The sequence below is a fragment of the Pelodiscus sinensis genome, chromosome 2, assembly GCF_052426305.1.
Source record: "Pelodiscus sinensis isolate ZL-2025 chromosome 2, ASM5242630v1, whole genome shotgun sequence".
NCBI classification, from domain to species: domain Eukaryota; kingdom Metazoa; phylum Chordata; order Testudines; family Trionychidae; genus Pelodiscus; species Pelodiscus sinensis.
In genome coordinates, this window is record NC_143053.1 from 164701034 (window position 1) to 164723997 (window position 22964).

A 22964-nucleotide genomic window follows, 5' to 3' on the forward strand; every position below is an offset into this window, starting at 1 on the left:
TCTCCTTAAGCCACTACTGGAAGTTCTGTTATATTTTGCTCCAAAATGAAATATGCTGCGATAAAGCATTTGGCTTAAATACATTTTGCCATTTTATTTAAAATGTTCCCAGCTGGTATATTTCTGCATCTGTTTTATACATTCACTCAATTTATTTACATAAAACCTTTTTTCCTCCTTGCACAAAAATGTGCATGTAATCTCTGTTCTTTACCACCAATGGACTGCTGTTTCTCAGCACAGCTCTTATCCTTGGGGTTTTTAAAAATACATAGGCAGCAATAATGTCTTGTTAATACTCTTAACTATTTTAAAGATATAAGCATAGCAACTGCTAGATATGGTTTGGTTTCACTAGAGCAAAAGCAGTGTTCTTTTTGTGTGCCCATATTCTTCTTGTCATGGGGTCTTACCCTATAGGTCGGCAACATGCCAGAAGATGCTGAGCCACAGGCTATGTCTACCCTGCAGAGCTTTTTCTGCTTTGTCCAAGGAATGCATCTGCTTTTCCAAAAAATTTTTTTCAGAAAACCAGATGTTTGTAAACTTTGTTCTACAAGGAAGAAGGGATGTTCTGAAAGAAGGGGTTTTTTTTCCAAAATTTGGCCCTGTGTAGATGGGCCAAATGTCAGAAAAGCCTCTTTCAGAAGAAAAGCAGAAAAAGATACGCAAATTGCGAACCGCAATTTTCGTATCTTTTCCCAACTTTTTCCTGCAGTGTAGATATAGCCACAGTGACTTCTGTGGAAATTATAGTTGTTCTGCCCTTTTCAAGATTTAGACTCAAAGCAGTAGTTCACTGTGCACACTGTATAGAGAATGCCCTATCTAAAATAAAGGATCATAATGGAAATGGGAGATTGGGGGAAGAGGGACCCAGCATCCAAAGAAATGAAGGGAAGATACACAAAGGTTTTCTGTAAATAAGACAGATTTTTTATGTGGAATGGAAGTTGTGTTTTTCTTGGGATACTCCTAGCAATAAAAAATACATGGGAGGCCAGTCAGTCTAAAACTGATTAGGTAAACAGGAGTCATTTTTTACTCTGCAGGAATTGCTAAAGAAAAACCAGGGCTGAGACAGGGCATTTTTAAATATAAAACAATTTTATGACATACATAACAGACTTCAGGGCTGTGCAAGGAATACTAGCTGACATTTTTGCACTGATTGAGATATCATGTATTTCCCCCCACTAGATGTACTGGTTTTGCATGGAGTATGCTCTGTGTGGAATGCTTGTTCCTGTAATGATACCAGTGGTCACACTGATCCCTATAACAGTGTAATGCTATTGGGTAATGTGTGTGAATTTAAGCAACAAATTGAATTCAGTAAGAATAAACAGATCACCCTAAAAAGAAGCCCGTTACCTAGGAAATCTTTTGATGTAAGTCTCCATTCAAGATTGTCAGAATTAATTTTGCCCACAGAAAACAGCAAAACCTATAGGGGTCAAGATCAATACAGAACATGCTGTTCTATCTTTCATTACTTATTGATGCCAAGGAGGAGAATTCTCTAGTTTATGCTAAAGAAAAACAGCTGCATTTCACAGAGAGTCTAGCAAAATTTTTTGCAATGAACACACTTGCTTCTTCACCCAATAGTATATGCAAGAGGAGTGGGAAGTAAAATACAATAGGTTGCTCTGTAAGTTCCCAGTTACATAGAAGACTTCCACCACTGTCTACAAAGAAGATTGTGGATAATAGCAGGAAGGTTTGAATTCTCAAAGGGAAATGAGAGGGGGGTGCCAAGAGTCTGCACAAGGAAATGTCACAGAGGGCTGTAGCCTTCACAGGGCTATACTTGGAATACGTAAAAGGTTTAAGGGAAGACAGGAAAAAATTCTAAAGTAGCACTTGTGATGGGAAGCAAGACAAATTCTGAGAAGGAGCCAAACTCTGGCCCATGAATTGCGGGATGATGTCAATAAGACAGGTGCACCCATCCATTTTCATCAGGGCTGAATAGAAAGCTAAGCCTATTTCTGCCTTGTTCCCATTAGATATAAAGATCACCTGTTTTTAGACAGCCATTATCCAACGCTCAAAGGACCCAAATCATAGGGTATGTCGACACAGCAAAGTTATTTCGAAATAACAGCCCTTATTTCGAAATAAATTCAAAATAGCAGAGCATTTATTTCGAATTTGGTAAACCTCATTCTACGAGGAATAACTCCAAATTCGAAATAGCTATTTCAAAATAAGTGCTGTGTAGACACTTAATTCAAAATAGGGGGCCTCCAGGCTTCCCAGGGTGCCCTGGTGACCACTCCGCCTCAACCAAGAACACTCCTCTCCCTCCCCAGAGCCCTTAAAGGGGTTGACTCTGGCCACAGTGCCTGTGCCATCTCCAAGCCTGCCAGCCCAGAGCCAGCAGTCATTGCCCCAACCCACTGGCCCCAAAACAAGAGCCAGCAAGCAGTCTGCTAGCTCCCAGGAGCCTGCCAGGGCATGGAGAAGGCGGGTGCCTTCCCGGTCCAGGGTGGAGATCATGGACCTTATTCAGGCCACACAAGATCGAGAAATGCGGCCATCTATGGCAGAAAAGCTGCTAGCCTGGCCAACAAAGACCACATGCGAACCCAGAAACAGGTTTGCATGAAAATCAAGTTGGCCTGGCGAGACTCCCAACCCTGAGCTTCCCCTCCCCCTTTTTCCCCTTGCTTCCCCCTTTCAGCTCCCTCCTCCCATGTTTCCCCCTCTCCTCTCCTACCCTCTTTCTTCCCTTCTCCCGCCTCCTTTCCCCAGTCTCACCAGCGTTTCAATTCCCCCCCCCCCGTTTTTTTAAATAACGAGAGTTTGTGTTCATGAAAATACGTGTATTTTATTTGACATCAGGTTAGGGAGGGCTAAGTGGAAGGACGTGTGGGAGGAAAGAGGCACAAGCCCCCAGTGGGGCAGAGCAGAGAAGTTCTTAGTGCTCCCTCAGGGTAGAAGCTCTTCCGCAGCACCTCCTAGATACTGACAGCCCCTCCCCCCACTCCCACCGATGGACCTTATGGATGGCAGTCTGCAGAAAGTGCAGCCAGGCTCATAGCAACACATCCAAGAGAAGCATCAGAGGGCCCAGGGGCAGCTCCAGCTCCATGTTGCGGAGTGCTGTGATGTCCTGAGTGAGGGCAATCAAAGCACACAGAGACAAAATGCTTTGCTGTCCCTCATCAAGGTAGACAAGCAAGCAGTGAAAACTGAGAACTGGCTGTCCGGCAGGGGGAAGGGAGGGAGGAGGGTCCCTTAAAGCACAGACCTCATATAGCCTCAGGCAGCAGCCCCACACAGTAAGTCCTGACCCTGGTGCCCTGACTGGTTCCAGCTGGCCTTAAATGCGATTCAGAGTCCACTCAGTGTGGACATGCTATTTCAAAATAGCAAAATGCTATTTTGAAATGCATTTTGCGTGTAGACACATTATTTCAAAATAACACTGTAGTGTAGACATACACTTAGATACTTCTACTTCTCCCACACCAACTGACATGTAATGTCAAATTAAATAGGATAAATGTTTCCTTGAGAAGCCAATAACACTTCAAACACAGATTGCTGAGTTGGAGGCATGGATATATTTGTTCATAAGTGTGAAAACTAGGGAAGTGTGACTGCTGGGGATGAAGAGAGATATAAAACCTTTGACATGTGTTACTGAACAGCTGAGGAATGAGTACCTTGGTCTCCTTTATCATTTACTAATCACTTAGCAATATGCAAAGTATGCAGTCGTATAGACCACCAAAAATATTGAGGCAGCAAATTGCTCCAAATTTTTTGGGCCCTGCTGGCTTGGGAGGCCAGTACTTCTGGCTTGGAGGCCAGCTCCATCCCCTCTCTCTCGCTCTTACATAGACTGTTCTCAGAAGGGCTGTGAAGGATCTAGGACACCTCCTTCCCCCATCCCACTTCTGCTATGCCCCCACTCTGTCCCCTCCCCATCTCCATTCCACCACTTTCACCAAATTCCCTCCCCTGAGTAACATGGCCCAGGGAATTAGCAGGGCACCTGGGCCAGCAGCAGGGATTGGGTCCCCCCCCCCCACTCACCAGTGGCATTGAGAAGCAAAATGTCCTGGTCCTAGCCCATTCCGCTCTGTTGACTTCCAGTTACGTCACACTGCTTCCCACTGCCAGTGAGTGTTGGGGGTAGTTCCACCCTTTCTCCCAATCCTCCTCCCCCAAGAGATGTGTCTGGGATTCGGGGGACTGGAGTGGAGGGGGGCTCAGTCTCACTATTTCCCACTGCCACCACTGGTGAGGGAGGGAGGCCCAATCCCTGCTGCCAGCACAAGCACCCTTACTAATCCCCCAGGCTGGGTTGGGTCCCACAGAAGCCCCCTGAAATCATGGGGCTTGAGACAATTGCTCCAAACTGCACTGCTCACCAGCTACTTCCTTGGTGGAAGGGAAAAACACTTGCTCTCATGGCTGCCTGTGCATCTCATCCACACCCCCATCATCAGGTGAGGCTCCTTGCCCTGCTTCTGTCCCTTCCATCTCTAGCCTCTGGTGCCTGACCTCATAGCTGCTGTACACATGGCCCCACAGCCATAAATGATGTGTAATAGCACTGCCCATCTGTGCCCCTACCAAAATTCTAATTGCTAAATGGGGTACTCCCACATATCCTCTCCCTTCTCCTCTGGGTGGCCCTTCCCACAACCCTTCTCCTGCAGGTACCAGTCACCCTGTCCTATCACAGAGGAGCATCTTGAGTGCAGCTCACTTGCAGACATGCTGCCCTCCATGGGAAATGCAGGTACTTGGGCTGAAAAGGGCACCACAATTGGTACAGAAAGCCCTGCCTTTACTCTAAGTTTTATAACATCTCTAAGGAAATGTATATAGACTGGTATTTTTAGAGGATCCCAAGAGAGTGCGACAACCAAATCCCATGAACTTTCAATAGGAAACAAGTGCCTAACTTGACATTCTCAGACATAAATCTTGCAAGAGGGTACGGGACTAGAAACTCTTTTTCCTACCGAATCTGCCTTCACTGTTTCAGCTGGGTGTCGGTACAACTGTTTTGTCTTTATAGGGGCATACTGTGACAGAGTTCCTCAATATAGAAACTGTTCTATTCAAATTCTAAGTAGGATCAGACTTTTCTGCATAGTAAGAGTGGAGATCAACTCATTGCATGTATCTTCCAAGAAGTTTGGGTTACATTTTGAAGTAGGAAATATATATTTTTTTAAACAAGGAAGAAATTGGAAAAAAAAAAGACTAGAGCTAGTCTTCACTTAAACAAATGGTTCTGGAAAAGAAATTAGAGGTGAATTAGAAAACCAATATGAAAAATATTATGTACAGTATTACGTTTGTGCTCAATTCATATATATTATATCTTGGATGAAAAACATTCCTTTTCTTTCCATCAGTGGGTGAGACTCAAGTTCTATCATTAACAGTGAATAAGCATTGGTCAAAACCTTTGCATGTGTCTCAAATTTAGCCCTGGCAAAAGCAGAACCAACTCCCCATGACAGTAACAGCCACTTAGTCCAGGGCTATATTAGTGGCATCATACAGATGTCAGGATTGAACAGGATATGATCAATTGCAGAATATGATTCTCAGTTTGTGTGTCAGATATCTTGACTCTGCCTTTCCCAAGAAAACCTAGCTCAAACTTATTTCAGAAGCTGCTTCCTTGTATTCCTGGTCCTCAAGAATAGGAAAACGAGATAGTAGAAGAGAGCTGATCAGGACTTATACTTGCACAGTCAAATAAAAATGATAATGGCTATTAAATATAAATACCCTCCAAATGAATGGAATAAAAATAGCTAGAGTCTTCCAATTTTCTCTAGGATAGGCCTACTATTGCCATTGTACCTCTCTGCAGTATATTCATAAGATCTGCACTGCAGTAAATTCACAAGTTTTGAGCATTCGCTTTCACCCTAGCACTATACAATGTAGGACATCTTTGCATTGAATTCAGCAAAATTAATATGACCCACTTAAGGCATCTATTTTGGATTAGGAGAGAGGAACAACATTAAACACAGAAACACATTTAATATGTATTTTGCAGACAGATAGCTGGATATAGTTGATATAGATATATATCTATACTGTTACCTATATATTATATCAATATGAAACATCCCAGTAAATTGACATATGTGGGAAAACTTCATGTTTTCTTAAATTAGAAATTCAGAATATAAGACTATAGTTAGAAAAGGTGATCAGAATTTACTAGTTGCTCGGCATTTTTATGTAAAGAGGGCACATTCAGTCATGTTATTAAAATTCATGGGAATTGAAAATATCCCAAAGCCCAAGAGTGGTGGGGACACAAAATGTATTTAACATAAATGGGAAACTTACTCTAAATTCACCTTGAAAGCACTTTGCCCATCACAGTCTCACTGTAAGTCTTTTGATTTGTCTCTTACCCAGCAGGTAATTATAGAATTTCTTTTTCCCCTGACTAATGCATACAAAAGGGGCTCATTTCAACATTTTATGCAGATTATGATGGTTTATTCTTATTGAGATCTTTTTACTCTCTCCATCTCCCTCAACTAGCTTTTCTTCTTTATTTCCTTTCATCCCTCATATTTTGTCCCTTGTCTGTATCATTTGATATTGTTAGTGCTTTATACTTGTTGGAGTCTATACTTCAATTTTCCTTTCTCCCTATGAAATAGAGGCCCATTTGTGGTTCATGTCTGTGTCACATCAACTTTTGTCACACCTGACCTACTGACTATACCTAACATGTTATAAGTTGTATCTAAGAGACATTTTATCATATCACATTGGACAATTAATAAATAAATCTCTGATAATTAACATTCTTGCATGATGTACATACATAGTTTGTATTAAGGGTTATGGATTTATGCTGCAATCATAACTAAGATATGTTTAACCTATGCATGTTGGGGCAATTGATAAAAAGGTCTTCCGCAGAGACAGGAATGTGTTGGCTTCTTTGGCCATTCCAGCTGAGGAGAAGAGACAACGAACGTCAATTTACATATTACGTAAACCAAACTATGAAGCTAACAAGCAGGGAAGGAGGAGAAACAATACAGGTCTATAAAGACAGGATTTAAACCTCAAATGATAAGCAATCAAATCAACTGATTATAACAATATCACTATTTTACAAAAGTATCATGACTGAGATGTTTCCTGAAAGTCTATGACACACTGGTGACTAATAGAATGTATTAAATTACAGTAAAACTCCAATAGTCCAGTACCCAATTGTCCGGCACTCCCAAAAGTCCGGCATCAAAATGGCAAGCACTCCTGACAGAACTGGGACAGAACCCAGAACCACTCAGGTCATCCGCTCTCACGTGGGAGGGAGGTCTTTGGCTCTGGGGAAGAGAAGGGGAAGCAGGGAAAGGGACTGGGTTATGCAAGGCATTCTGGCCAGCTTATTGAAAAACTGTCCACTCAGCACACGTGCACCAGCACCTAGAGGGAGATGTGCAGCTGTACCAGGACCTGAGCATAAGGCTGGGGAGGGAGTGGGATTGGGTTATAGCAGGGAGGAGAAGTGTTTGGCTCTGGGGAAGGGGAAGGAGAAGGAGAAAGGGAGGGGGATCAGGTTACAGCAGGGAGGAGAAGTGTTTGGCTCTGGTGGGGAGGAGGTATTGGGTTACACACGGCGTCGCAGCCAGCTCATTGAAAAACTGGCTGCTCAGCAAACGTGCCCCAGTGCCTGAAGGGAGACGCATGTCTGTACCAGCGGCTCCAGGATCTGATCATATGGTTTGAGGGGGGAGAGGGATTGGGTTAGGAATATGCAGTAACCTCCTGATACTCCAACATATCCGATAATCTGGCACCACCTAGGTCCCAAAGGTGCTGGATTATCGGAAGTCTACTGTATATATGGAAGTAAGCATGCTCACTGAAGGTGCATCTACACAGCAGGGCTTAACTTGAAATAAGCTACTCAAATTGAGCTACATCTATTGTGTGGCTTATTTAAAAATAGCTTATTTCAGAATTGAAAACACTCTTCCTCTGACTTCCCGTACTCCTTGTACAATGAGGGTTACAGAAGTCAGAGTAAGAAGTCCCCCAGCTTGACAGCATTTTGACATTATTTCCAAATAACTGCCTGCTGTGTAGATGTACCCTGATATTGTAATATACAGACTTTGACAAAAGAAAGGGAGAAATGTTTTACGCAGGGAGGAAAGAAAACAGTTATCTATTTTTCTCCAAGGAAATTAGGCAGAGTGCAATTAAAACTAATGGAAGCCCCACTTACACACAAATCAGTAGATGGATTGGTAGTCCATTGGAAGGGAAGAGCAGAAAAGCTTCTTGAAATATCCTGCTTCCTGAAACAAAGTCTTTGAACTTTGGAAGATATAAACCACCTTTGTCATTCATCAATAGAGAGGCACAAGAGCCCAGAATTCTGGCAAGCTCAGAAAGGTGGGCCTTTCAACCAAGCAGGGGTTGAAGTCCATGGGAACTATTATGAGAAACCTACTTAGGCAAAGACAAGGAAAGCCAGCACCTTGTACTGCTGCAGGGGTTGCAGACAGAGGGAAAGTCAGCAATATCTGGCAAGAAGGAAGTTTGGTGGGAAAAAAAACCCATGAACAAAGCATGTATCACCTTAGGAATCATAGAATCATAGGCCACTAGAACTGGAAGGGACCTCGAGGAGTCTTTGAGTGCAGTCCCCTGCCCCCCTGGCAGGACCCAGTACTGTCTAGACCATACCTGATAGATGGCTGTCTAATCTGCTCTTATATATCTCCAGAGATGGAGATTCCACAACCTCCCTTGGCAACTTATTCCAGTGTTTAACCACCCTGACAGTTAGGAAGTTTTTCCTAATGTCCAACATAAACCTCCCTTGCTGCAGTTTAAGCCCACTGCTTCTTGTCCTAGCCTCAGAGGAGAACAATTTTTCCTCCATCCTCCTTGTGGCACCCTTTTAGATACCTGAAAACCTCTATCATGTCCCCTCTCAGTCTTCTCCTTTCCAAACTAAAAGAGCCCAATTCTTTCAGTCTTCCTTCATAGGTCATGTTCTCTGAACCTTTCATCACTCTTGTTGCTCTTCGCTGGACCTTCTCCAATTTCTCCACATCTTTCTTGAAATGTGGTGCCGAGAACTGGACACAATACTCCAATAGAGCCCTAATCAGTGCAGAGTAGAGTGAAAGAATGACTTCTCATGTATTCCGCACAACACTCCTGTTAATGCATCCCATAATCATGTTTGCATGATTTAGGCTAAGTTAAGTTACTAGATTAAGTATGAGGGTGGTGGGTGATACTGGTGTCCTGTGACATATGGGAAATCAGACCAGGTGGACTGGAGGTCCCTTCTGGTCTTACACTCCATGGGGGAAAAGTAACACAGAATGGGATGACTGTGTCCTGGAAAGCAGAAACTCTGAAAAGGATTTTAGGGTCACATTGGATAAACAACTAAATGTGAGTTCCCCAGAGAGTGCTGTTAAAAAAGAACTTAGACGTATAAAAATGAGAGTTGTAAATATGGTTAGGAAGATTATTTCACCTTCCATTGGTGAGACAGATACTGGAGTGCTGCCTTCAGCTTGGGTGCCCATGTATCTAAAAGGATGCTGAGAAATTGGAGAGAGTGTAGAAAAGAATCAAAAACTATTGAAGAGCTAGAGAAACTGTCTTATTGTGAGAGACTTACGCTAAACACATGTAGCTCTTTATTAAAAAATTCACAGATGACTTGACTAGTGTATAAATACCTTCACAGGGAGAAAATCTTGACACTAAATGGCTCTTTAATCTTGCTAGATTACATTTTAGACTTTTAAGATGTGTGTTTCCAGTTGTTTGTAACCATATCTATCATACTTACCCTCAGTTAAAATGTCATCTTCCTTTTTAAATACTTATTTTATTTTTTTAATCTAATCCAAACCAATCCTGCATTTAAACTGAATGTAACTCCAGTTTATGTAGCCTGCTGCTGGTTTTTGTTTTTTAAAGGAGAAAATAGACCTCTAAATATTGAGAGGTGGATGTCGCAGAATATACAGGTTTTGGAAAGTCTGCAACTGTGGATGCACTGGGATCACCTGCTATCATTAATTAAGTCCAGTAAAGACCAGAGTGTGTCTATGATAATTGTAGGCAAGCTTCTAGATTCAAAACAATGGAATCAGAGCTGAATGGTATATAGAACAGGAAGTATGTGCTGGCTGTGTGTTCCCAGGCAGGAAGCCACATACAGCAGAAGCATTTGGAGGCATTCTAATTCCATTTGTGTTGTGATCTTTCGATCTAAATTACACCCCAAAATGTGACAGTCCGACTCTTTTATTTTCAGTTTTACTATTGACAAAGAACATTGTAATTTAGGTGTAGATGAGGAATATGGGAATCTTAATGAAAGGTCATATGCTATCAATCTCAGGTGAGTAAATCCCCAGCTAGTATAAATCAGTTTATATGGTTAAGAATTTGGACCACCACCATAGTCTGTCTCTTTATAATGCTCCCTACACTGGCTCCCACTCCTCTCTGGCAGCATGACTTCCTAAGGACCCAGTGCCATTGTCTAATCCCTTACACCTGTCCCCTACTCCTTCTAGTGGTCCATAGAGTCAACAGGTAGTTACCACAGCACTAGAGACTCGGTGAATGTCCAAGTAAAAATAAAGTCAGTGCATTGTGTGGCAGGGAGAGCTCAAAATAGCCCTTTAAACTATTCAAAGAAGACTCATATGTTGGGACCTACAATGGTTTTTTATTTATATTCTTCAAAACTTGTTTGTTTGTTTGTTGTTTTTAACCAGAAAGAGAAAATCCAGTGTCCAATGAATAAAAGAAAAGGCTATCTTCTCCAGATCCAGAAACTTCTATTTACATTAAAGTGATTATAACAGCCAAAATCCCAGATTGGTTTCTAACCTTCAGTGCTATTTTTTCTGATGTGTTCTGGAAAAGAAAAGAAGAGAGAAAGTCTTCCTGGTTTTGTTTATACTCTAATACCCTTGTGCTAAGTGAAGAAAGAAAAAACAAACCATAGGCGTTCCCAAAGGATTAGTTATTGACTGTATATTTTAGAAAGTTTATCTGTCTGCTTGCTCAGGAACTCCTCCTAAATAGTAAGAGCTAGGACCAGCAAATTTGGTATGCACCTTCCTCTTTTCCTAACATAAAGCAACACAATGGATTACTTGTGCCAGAAATATCAGGGCTGTGTCTACACTGGGCCACTTATTCTGGAAAATAAGCCGCTTTTCTGGAATAAGCTGCGAGCTGTCTACACTGGCCCTTGAATTTCCGGAAAAGCAACGCTGCTCTACTGTACAAAATCAGCCGCTATTCCGGAAAAACTATTCTGCTCCCACTCGGGCATAAGTCCTTATTCCGGAACACTGTTCCGGAAAAGGGCCAGTGTAGACAGCCCAGTAGTCTTTTCCACAAAAAAGCCCCGATCGCGAAAATGACGCTCGGGGCTCTTTTCCGGAAAAGTTCGTCTACATTGGCCACAGACGCTATTCCAGAAAAAGGGCTTTTCCGTAAAAGCAGCCTGCCAATGTAGGCGCTCCTTTTCCAGAAATACTTATAACGAAAACTATTCTGTTTTAAGCATTTTCGGAAATTCATGCCAGTGTAGACACAGCCCAGATGTACATGGAATGGGATTGCTTCACATAAGATCAAACAGAAATGAGACAGAATCACCAAATTACAGTCCTCACTATTAACGTAACTGAGTGAATGTTGAAAGAGACTGAACCAAGATGAGCCAGAAAAACAGGATGAAAATAAAAGAAATTTGAAAACGTGCTCTGTTTTGGCACTAGCAGATTATATAAGGTAAATCTGCAAGCAGTATATATTAGAGAAACTAGATAAATTAATATGAAGAAAAAATGTTCTGAGTGTGCCTAGTAGATGTGAATTGTTGGACTACAATTGTGCTTTCCACCAAGAGAAGATAGGTATCCAGTTTTGTTAATTAGGCACTGGGTGGTGAATAAGTCACATCTCTGATTCTAAGTTTTTGCAGGTGATGGCCCAGGTTCACATGAAAGTTAAGGGCTCTATAATCATCCATAAAAATCACAGAATGTTCTTGGTTTTTTTTTTTTTTTTTTTTTTACAAAGGGAAGGGGAAAAAAATCTTTCTGGCTGAAGGTCAGTATTTTCTGAGAGTAAAATACTTCCCCCAAACCCTCAGTTACTTAAGCAAACAAACATTCAAAGCTTCAAAAAAAAACTAAAAGTTTGAAGATTTCTTTCTCAAGGAGAGCAGTTTTTCCTTCTTCAAGCAGCATGTCAGCTTTCAATCACACTATTCTGTTTTATATATTTTTCAGTCTATTAGCTGTTCTCCTGAGGGGAATTCATTGGGGTTCAAACTCCATTGGGCTACGTCTACACTGGCATGATTTTCCGAAAATGCTTTTAACGGAAAACTTTTCCATTAAAAGCATTTCGGAAAAGCGCGTCTAGATTGGCAGGATGCTTTTCCTCAAAAGCACTTTTTGCGGAAAAGTGTCCGTGGCCAATCTAGACGCGCTTTTCCGCAAAAAAGCCCCGATCGCCATTTTCACGATCGGGGCTTTTTTGCAGAAAACAGTACTGTGCTCTCTACACTGGCCCTTTTGCGTAAAAGTCTTTCAGATCTTACATGAGATCATCACTGCTTTTCTGGAAATTCAAGCGGCCAGTGTAGACAGCTGGCAAGTTTTTCCGGAAAAGTGGCTGATTTTCCGGAAAAACTTTCCAGTCTAGACACAGCCCATGTATCTTTGAAATACTTAGTCAACCCTGCAAACTTTGCTACTTGTAAGCAGCTTTACATACATGAATAGATCTGTTGAGTTCAGTGAGACTATTCCCATATGGCAAGTTACATGCATAAGTGTGTTGAAGATGGGCCTCATGCTATAAAAAAGACATGGCAAAGTCTAAAATTCACATATGCCACTTTTCCCTCTTTTCTATTTTCCTCCTTCCCTTTTAATTTTTCCCTGTGTCATATCATATTGTAGGTTTAAAAAAAAAAGACACTCTTTATGTATCATACATGTGAAATGAATTCCTTTTAGGTCTTCCTCCTTATTCTGCATTATTTGTAAAGTTTATTTAAGATAAATATCTATTTTAAAAGACTCCAGTAAAAGTATCCTAATATTCTGAGTTTTCTCAGAAAAAAACACAATATTAAATCGTATTGCCTATAACGAAGGCCAGTACCTTTCTAGCTAGACACAATACCTACTGACTTAATTTGGATTCCAAATTCTCATTGTGCCTTACATACGTATATATTTGAAAAGGAGGAAGTCTCTCCTGTGACTATCTTTATGGAGAGGAAGATAAGCAATAGCTTTGTTCTTCTGCAGGCAAAACACTTTTCAGGAGGAAATTAATTGTTACTCCATGACACAGGTGAAAGGCCAAAACAAAAGTTACATTACTGCCTGCAGTAACAAAGCTTGCTGTACTAACATAGAATGCAAATAGTCTAAGGCAATACATTCTTTTTCTTTTCTCACAAAAGTCACTTCATATCTACAGTAAAACTCCGATAGTCCGGCATCCAACTGTTTGGCACTCCTGATACTCCGGCATCAAAGTGACAAGCGCTCCTGACCAGCTGATTAAAAAGCCTGCCGCTTAGCACACCCGCTGGCTGTAACCAAAGGTAGCATAAGATTGGGGGAGGAGGGAAGGGAGTGGGATCGTGTTACAGTATGGAGAAGAGCATTTTGCTTCAGTGAAGGGGAAAGGGGAGGGGAGGGGGAGGAGGATCAGGTTACAGCACGGAGGAAATACGAAGAGGAAAGGGGAGGAGAGAGGGAGGGAGATTGTCCTGGCCAGCTGTTAAGCCGTGTAGCTGTACCGCACCTACTGATTCTCCTGCAAATCTGATAATCCGGCACCACCTAGGTCCAAAAGGTGCCAGATTATTGGAAGTCTACTGTATAAGATTTTGTGTTTTCCAACACAGAAAAACTGCGGATGCCACCGTCTTCCAGAGCCTCAATTCTAACACTCTGCAGTTAATACAACACTCAGTTCTCATCTAAGGTTGATACTGATCCAGGATTTCCCTGGAGCATCTAGGAATCAGCTTCCAATTCTAGGAGAAAATTAATAAACTCTTCCAATATATAAGAATATGGCAACACTCCATTTTGTAGGCACTGTATCCACCTCAACAACTGAATTCTCTACTTCTCCTGCCCTTCTATTCACAATGGGGCACATCATGAGCGGGTATGAACCAGCATATCTTCATTGTCTATTTACATCAGCAGGAGATCTAGCCACATGGATCTAGTCCAATGACTTAATATAAAAAAATCAAAGTATTCTTCAAAATGCATGTCTTGCATAAAGGCATAAATAGGATCCATTTAATGCAAAGCTAGAAAACCAGAATTACTATGGTCACTGACAGTGGTTTTCCAATTGCCTTAGATAATCAAGCATATAGCCAATTTTTCCCCAGGTATTTAATACAAAAAAATATACTGAAGTATGAGGAATGTTACAAATATCAAAGTAGCATTTTATAGTTATCTTAGCTTGTAAGGTAACATGGCAAAGATTCCATTTTTTCCCTCAAGAGGGCAAATACTGTATTTCTGCTAGAATAATAGTTCTTAACCTTTTCTATACTATGCGTTTATGTTACAACACAGAGAGATTTGGAAATCACCTCGCTTTATTTCCCCTTCCATCTTGCCACAAAGAAAGAGATCATTGTACTGACCTCCCTGAGACCTGGTTCTAGAGATCACATCCCACAGCTGGTGAACTCATGACCAAGAAAACTATTGACAATTTTAGTGAAAATCAAGGCAGTGGGAGTTGATTCTGAATGGGTCCATTTGAGGGCCCCACATACAGGGAATAAAGTAGAGAAAAATGAGGAGAATAGAAAGTGCAGGGAGGAACTTAGCAATATTGTACATTAGTAACTATAAATCATTATTGGTCATCAGTTTCTGCGAGTTGCCATAAGACTAAATTGCTTTTCTGGATCTAGGAATGGAATCCCTAACAGTCAACTACCCTAATCCTAGCCTACAATGTTTTGGTTAATACTGTATGCTTTCTTACACTCACAATAGAGATCAATAGCAGATATATATTTTTTATGAGGATCCAGTCAGCCCATTCAAAGAAGTGAGTTCTACAAGAAAATGGTTGAGTTTTACATCAGTGACTTACCCAAATGTTTCCATCCTGGTGATATGGCTTCCAGTTTCTCCCTGTATCACTATACAGCATCCGGTACTGAGTCACCCAGTCTGAGCTGCTATATCTGCCTTGGGTTGCGATAGCACTGATTTGTTTCCTGCTCCCAAAATCCACTTGCAGCCATTGATAATGGTCACTATCGGATGGAGACCAGCCTCCAGCACCTGTTGAGTTGGAACAAGAGAGAGACAAACCAGACCTCTTAATCCAAACAGCTTTTGACACATACACATTGAAAAGATGCTAGCTGCTGGATGTAAGCAGAGAACAACATAACACTGACACAACTAAAACATATAAAAAAGAAATATGAGACCTAAAAATTGTCATTTTTATATATGCCATTGGACATTCAATTTCTTTCAAGTTGTATCAGATTATTACTATAACTTTTTGTGTTTTAGTTATGTGGTGTGAACACACACATTACTGTACTGTACTAATGAGACTTTTTATATTTCCTTAATTAGAGGTTATTAGTACATGTCAAACTTAATTGTTAAGAGTTGAACAATTTGCTATAAACTTCCTTTGTCAGAGTTAGTTGATGCAAATCAGTGACTATCTATTGATTCCTTATATCCTTTAAATGCTATTTCAACTTAAAAATATTATACTCATTAAATGGGAGAAAATAATGCCATGCACCTCTAATTTCCTTTCTTAACAGTCCATCATTTCCCTATCAGAGGGGTAGCCATGTTAGTCTGGATCTGCAAAAGCGAGAAGGAGTCCTGTAGCACATTATAGACTAACAGATGTATTGGAGCATAAGCTTTCGTGGGTAAAGACCCACTTTGTCAGATGCATCTGATGTGGGTCTTTGCCCACGAAAGCTTATGCTCCAATACATCTGTTAGTCTATAAGGTGCTACAGGACTCCTTGTCACTTTCACCATTTCCCTGAAATGCATAGACCTCAGAGAATATCTATCAACACTAGTTAAAAAAGAAAGGTGCTGCAGGGATGACTCAGATTTTGATTTGCTGGGCGTACAGGATGTCACAGAGTACATTAACTGATACTTGGCAAATGTATTATCACTCTTTATGGGGCTATGAATTAACTTGATAGTAATATTATTAGCAATATGCTATTCAATCACTAGACTATATTGAACTGATCTTAATAAACAAGGACAATGGTGCATAGATAAAACCAAGTGTCAAGGCATTGAGGCAAGTCTTTACTATACTAAAGCACAGAATATTAGAAGGGAAAATAGAAGTTAGTGATATGCAGGATAATAAAAGACACTGATAATGTGCAGCACTGTGAAACTGATGACGTTTTATAAAATTATATTTTGTAAAATTATACCAATAATTGTAAGTATTACATAAGGGAAAAGCAGAGAATAATTATGTTTATACTTGAATGTGAGACTCCAATACAGAAAAAAGTCTGCAAAGATTTAAAATGACTCCAAGGAATCAGTCCAAAGACATGGCCAGGATCTGGCAGGTACTATACAGTACTGAAAAACAGTTTAATTTGCCACATGGTAACTTCTACTACTACTTTTTGCTACTAAATGGACTAAATTTCCATCTCAGACCTACTGGGCAGCCCCTATTTTGCTTTCTGATCAATCGGCTGGCTTTATTAAATAAAGCAAACAAACCTCACAAATGCAGCCACAAAGAACTCTGGTCACATACACAAATAGGCAAAATAATTTTCCATAGGAATCGAAGCCAAAACCTTGCTCAGGAGCACTCAGGGCAATTACCAGTTATGATAGCAAAGAAAAGCCTTTCATTTGGAGAAAGTAAACAATTGCATAATCACTGAGACTGATTTGTACCAGTGCTGACTGGAGCTGCTAACTTGAACATCAAAAGATTGATCTCTGGCATGACCTGGTTGTGGAGTTGCAGGGTAGGTGCTGATATAACCACATATTGATCTGGGTTGCACTTCAAAACATCAAATTAGCCTGACATTATGAGATTTTCAAAGGGTTTTATGGGTAACCACCATCATGAAGAGAGCTAGTTTAGTGCTCATTTACATGAATAATATAATGTGCAAATTTCAAATAATTATTTGAAGCATCTGTGGTAATATTTATTCACATTCATGCAAAATCAAATTCACTAGATTTTTCACAGAAAATAAGTAAGGCCATGATAAAACAGAATATACATCCTTTATTTTCTCTGTGAATTGGTTTTGAGGGATCAGGGACATATATTTGTGGATCTACTAGAGTAGTCCATCCATCAATCAATCTAAATATCCTTGGACAGGTTTATCATTGTGTGACACCTAAAGATGATGTCACACAATGGTAAAGTGTCTGTGAATGTACTCTGTCCCTGAACCACTATATATAGGATATGAGAGGTGTAAATGGAACTAAATAAATGTCCTTTAAACCTGATTGAATTATGCCAGTTACAAACTCTTAATCACAGAATATAAAAATATGCAGAATAAATCGGATTAATTTCTATTATTTCTTTTACTTTTGCATTTTTAAAATTATAATTAGGATTCATGGAATATACTCTCTGGATACATGTAATTTATTTTAATCCATTGAACAGTACAATACAAAGAAGAATAGTGATATTCCCCTAAAATATCCCCCAAATTAATTATTTCTGAAGTGCACAAGAACACAAGGTACTAAAATTTACTACATGTTATTTGAATTGTAAATATATATGAGTCAAATAATGGTGTTAATGTAGTATTGCCTGATCTATGTTGTGTAACAATTATATTGATTATTTAAGAAATCCCAATGAACACTAAAGTATGGTGGGTTCTTTTTGCAAGATCAGGTACAATATTATTAGAAACTGTTCAGCTAAGAACCCTAATGTGCACAGTTGCAAATACTCACAAATAGAAAAAAAATCTTCTGTATTTCTAATACTTTTTGTTAATACAGTTAGCAAAAATAACAAATGCTCCAACCCAGAAAGAAAGATAGGGCCAATACAATCCCTTGTAGAACAACCTGAAGTGTTCGTCATTATCATCCTCTTTATCATCTTCCTCGTCACCATCTTCAATGGTCACCAGTCAGGTACCTTCCAATAGTTACATCTTCCAAGGCACACATTTTTTACAATATGTTATACTGACACCATGATGTCTAAGATATATTCAGTAAGGATTTCATCTTTTTTTTAAAATGTGTATTCCTTCACTCTATTAATATTGGAGTGTCATTCTCCCAGAGGTTACTAGTCCATTTATCTAAAACTTACTAGCATATACATAAATCAGTTGCATTGGTATTCTGCTGATGTTAATAACTTCAAAACCATACACTTACTCGTTTATGTATCCTTACCTGTTTACTTCTTTTCTTATTTACAGGATTGACTACAAGCATTTTTTTCTGCAAGAGATCTGAGCAACAAATTGATTTGAGGTAAGTGATTGGGCTTTTGGTATAAAAAGCAAATGAATCTTTTGTGAACTTTGGTGTATAGAAACCAACTAACACTAAGGCTATTTCTATACTGGCAAGTAAACAACAAAAGTTTTGCCATTCACAGGTATTCAAGTAACACTCCCACAAAAGATAAAAGTTTTGCCCAAAACAAGTGCCATGTGAACAGTCCTTTTTTGACATGTGTGCTCTCCAGCCAACAAAGCAAACACCGCCCACTGAGAGTGGAAGTATTTTGTTAGTTTCCTTAAATAGCATTTTCTATGTCTTGACAGCATGCCTGTTATTTCAAAATATCTTTCTAAATAACAGATGCACTATTCTGATGTCCTGGTAAACTTGTTCTATGGGGATTAAGGGAGATTTCGGAGCAGCGCTCTATTGTGAAATACACTGGAAATAAACTATGCAATTTGCATAGCTCAAATTGAGTTGCTTATTTCGAGCTGTGGGTGCAGCATAGATGCATACTAAGGGTACATCTAGACTACAGGCTTTTGTCGGCAGAAGTTTTGTTGACAGACACTGTCGTCAAAGCTTCTGTTGACAAAAAGCGTCTAGACTACATCCAGCAAGCCACTTTGTCAACATGACAGTATAGATGCAAAGGACAGTGTAGATGCAATAATGCCTTCTGTCGACAGAACTCTGTCGACAAGAGGCATTATTTCTCATAGAATGAGGTTTACAGCCGTCCACAAAACTGCTGAGTTCTGTCAACATTATGTCTACAGAACTCAGCGGCAGTGTAGATGCAGGTATAGTTTTGTCGACAAAAGTGGACTTTTGTCGACAAAACCCGGTAGTGTAGACACACCCTTAGTGACACAGCTATGTCAACACAGTCGTGTCACTACAAGCTGAGTTGTATAGAAAAGGCTAAGTCCAGATCACTTAGGGTGTATCTATACCACATCCATAGCTTGAAATAAACTACGCAATTTGAGCTACACAAATTGTGTAGCTTATTTCAAGTATATTTTGAAATAGAGTGCTATTCTGAAACATCCCTTAATCCTCATGGAACAAGGTTTAATGGGATGCCATAATAGTGTGCTAGATATTTTGAAATAACAGAAGCGCTATTTTGGGATACCGCAAATAGTGCTGCAGTGTAGATGTACCCTTAACATAACAAAGATAGACTGGCATGTCCAGGAGACTATGACGCCATGGCAAGACTACTATCATGTTTTAGGAGTTCAAACTTGTTACTGGGTTAATGGAATCTAGTTATAGAATACACAACCAGTTTGGGGTCTCTGCCCTGGGCCCTGGCTCTTGACAGTGTGCCCTAAGGCTGTCATTCAGGGTCACTTCACATAATTTGACACTAGCTTTATGTGATTACTTGTCAGCACCGTAGCCGTAGTCGTAGCATTCTATTCTGTAATCTCTTACAATCTACATTTACTCCTGATTAACTATTTATGCTAATGCCTTTTTTGGTCCTCTGTCTCTTTTATTTTAGCTAAGAAACTGTCTTACAAGTCTTGAAGCTTATATACTCATTACAATGCTGCCTTAACTGAAACTTATGCTATATCTATAGGTTATTGTAGCTTCACAGTTCCCATTTTTACAAGACACTTTTTTCAATTGATTATAATTTTGCCAAACTTAAACTAGTCAGTCCTAATTTTTTCCTTGGCAGGTTTCTGACTCAGGCTGAATTTTTCTGTGAATGTTTCAGCCTCAACAGTGCAGCTATTTCTGCTAACATGGGTAGAAGCAAAAATATATCATTCTGAAATGATAAAAAAGCCCTCCGGTGATCTTTTCTTCCAGAATCTGTAGCATCCCCCTGGCTTTGGAAGAAGGACTTAAAATTTTGCAGAGAGCAGCCTTTCTATGGAGGATGTGCTTTTTTATGTCCACGTGAAAATCAGCCTGAACTTGGGTAAGTTATAAGCCTTTGCAAAATTTAAGTCTGCACCTGCTTACCCAAGACATTTCTTGGAGAAGCAACCTTAATTTTGGCATGTCTTAACTTTGGAGTGCTGGACTTTGCAAACTTAATATTCTTTAAATATTTTAAATGTAGCTATATTGATGGATATTCCATTATTTAATAAATAGTATATGATTAAAGACTCATAAAGGTAAAAGTTGAAGTTACAAATAGAACCTTATTTTTTTCAGTTTTTATATAAATATGTCAGTGTATGGAAGGTACTATGAAGTGCATAACTGACATAAATCTGTAAAACTGATGTCCTTCCAACAAAATAATTGTTTGATAAGTACACTCATCTGCTGTAATGTAACTGATGTTATTTTTCAAAAACAATATGTTTACTATAACTTTAGTTAAATAAGAAGATTTTATGGTACACACATGTATCAAAAGAAAACCTATATTTTAGTCTAATTACATCCCAACTATACATTCTTATCACAGTTATATTGATATTACTGAAATCAGAACTTGGCCTAGTGCAGATAACAAACCTTCCGGTGACCTGCAAACTGTAACTATGTTTTGAAATCTTTTCACCCAAAAACAAAATTGAAAAAAAATCAGAAACTTTTGAACATTTTGATTTTTCCTATTTTTTACCTGCTTACTTCATACAAACCTGAGGGTGAATTTCTGAATTCAAGCCATTAGGCTGTATCACCTATATCACCCTTCTTCTAACAAGGGTTAGTGGGGGAGGGAAAGGAACACAGATGAAAGATACGCATGTCCCACCTCTATTCACTAAGGATATGTCTACACAGCAAAGTTATTTTGAAATAACAGCCCTTATTTTGCAATAACTTTCCTAGCGTCTACACAGCCAAACCGCTATTTCAAAATTAATTTGAAATAGTGGAGTGCTTATTTCGAATTTGGTAAACATCAATCTACGAGTAATAACTCCAAATTCTAAACAGCTATTTCAAAATAAGTGCTGTGTAGACACTTACTTAGTAATAGAAGGCCTCCAGCCTTCCCAGGATGCCCTAGTGGCCACTCCAGCCTCAACCAAGAACACTCCTCTCCATCCCCCACTCCCCGGAGCCCTTAAAGGGGTAGATTCTGGCTGTGCCAGCTCCAAGCCTGCCATCCCAGAGCCAGCAGTCACTGCCCCTGACCCAGTGGCCCCAAAACATGAGCCAGCAAGCCACTGGCAGTCAGCCCTCCACCACTTCCCAGGAGCAGTCTGCCAGCTCCCAGAGAAGGCAGGCACCTTCATGGTCCAGGGTGATCATAGACCTTATTCAGCTTTGGGGGGGATGCCCCCAACATCCATGATCTCTGCACTAGATGGAGATACGTGGCCGTCTATGGTAGTATAGCTGCCAGCCTGGCCACCAAAGACCACATGTGAACCCAGGAGCAGGTCTGCATGAAAATCAAGTTGGTCCGGTGAGACCCCCAACCCTGAGCTTCCTCTCCCCCTTCTTCCCCTTAATTCCCCCTTCCAGCTCCCTCCTCCCAGGTTTCCCCCTCCTACCGTCTCTTCTCCCCTCTCCCACCTCCTTTCCCCAGTCTCACCAGAGTTTCATTTCCTCCCCGCCCCCAGATTTTTTAAATAACAAGAGTTTGTGTTTATGAAAATACGTGTCTTTTATTTGACATCAGGAAGGGAGGCTAGGGAGGGGTAAGTGGAAGGATGTGAGGGAGGAAAGAGGCACAAGCCCCCAGTGGGGCAGACCAAAGAGGATCTTAGTGCTCCTCACGGTGGAAGCTCTCCCGCAGGGTCTCCTGGATTCTGACAGTTCTCCCCTACCCTCCCCCCCCGCCCCCAATGGATCTCCTGGATGGCAGTCTGCAGAAAGTGCAGCCAAGCTCACAGCAACACATCCAAGAGAAGCACCAGAGTTCCCAGGGGCAGCTCTGGCTCCATGTTGCAGAGTGCTATGGTTCCTGAGTGAGGGCACACAGACAAAATGCTTTGCTGTCCCTCATCAAGGTAGGTAAGCAAGCAGGGAAACCTGAGAAATGGCTGTCCAAGGGGTACAGGGGTCCCTTTAAACACAGACCTCAGATAGCCTCAGGCAGCAGCCCCACACAGTAAGTCCTGAACTGGTTCCGGCCAGCCTTAAATGCAATTCAGAGTCCACTCAGTGTGGATGCGCTATTTCGAAATAGCAAAATGGTATTTCGAAATGATTTTTGTGTGTAGATGCGTTATTTCAAAATAACTTATTTCGAATTAACTATTTTGAAATAAGATATTTTGAAATAACACTGTAGTGTAGACATACCTAACAGAGCCTGCAGGAGCACTCATCCTGCAAAGGACAGGATTTCTCTCAATCCTGTCACAAGGATATTCTTTTATGGCAGTTGTTTCAGTAAGAAAGGGAAGCATCAGTGATTGGGCAGAGAAATGAACAGAT

General features: G+C 40.4%; 1 protein-coding gene across 1 annotated transcript in view; it reads right to left on the reverse strand.

Annotated features, from left to right (window-relative positions):
* CNTNAP2 (contactin associated protein 2) overlaps nt 1-22964 on the reverse strand; it is a 1659707-nt gene that overhangs the window by 1101586 nt on the left and 535157 nt on the right. The window contains exon 3 of the mRNA XM_075921713.2: nt 15190-15383. Coding sequence (XP_075777828.2) covers nt 15190-15383 — 194 coding nt within the window. The remainder of the gene's footprint in view (nt 1-15189; nt 15384-22964) is intronic.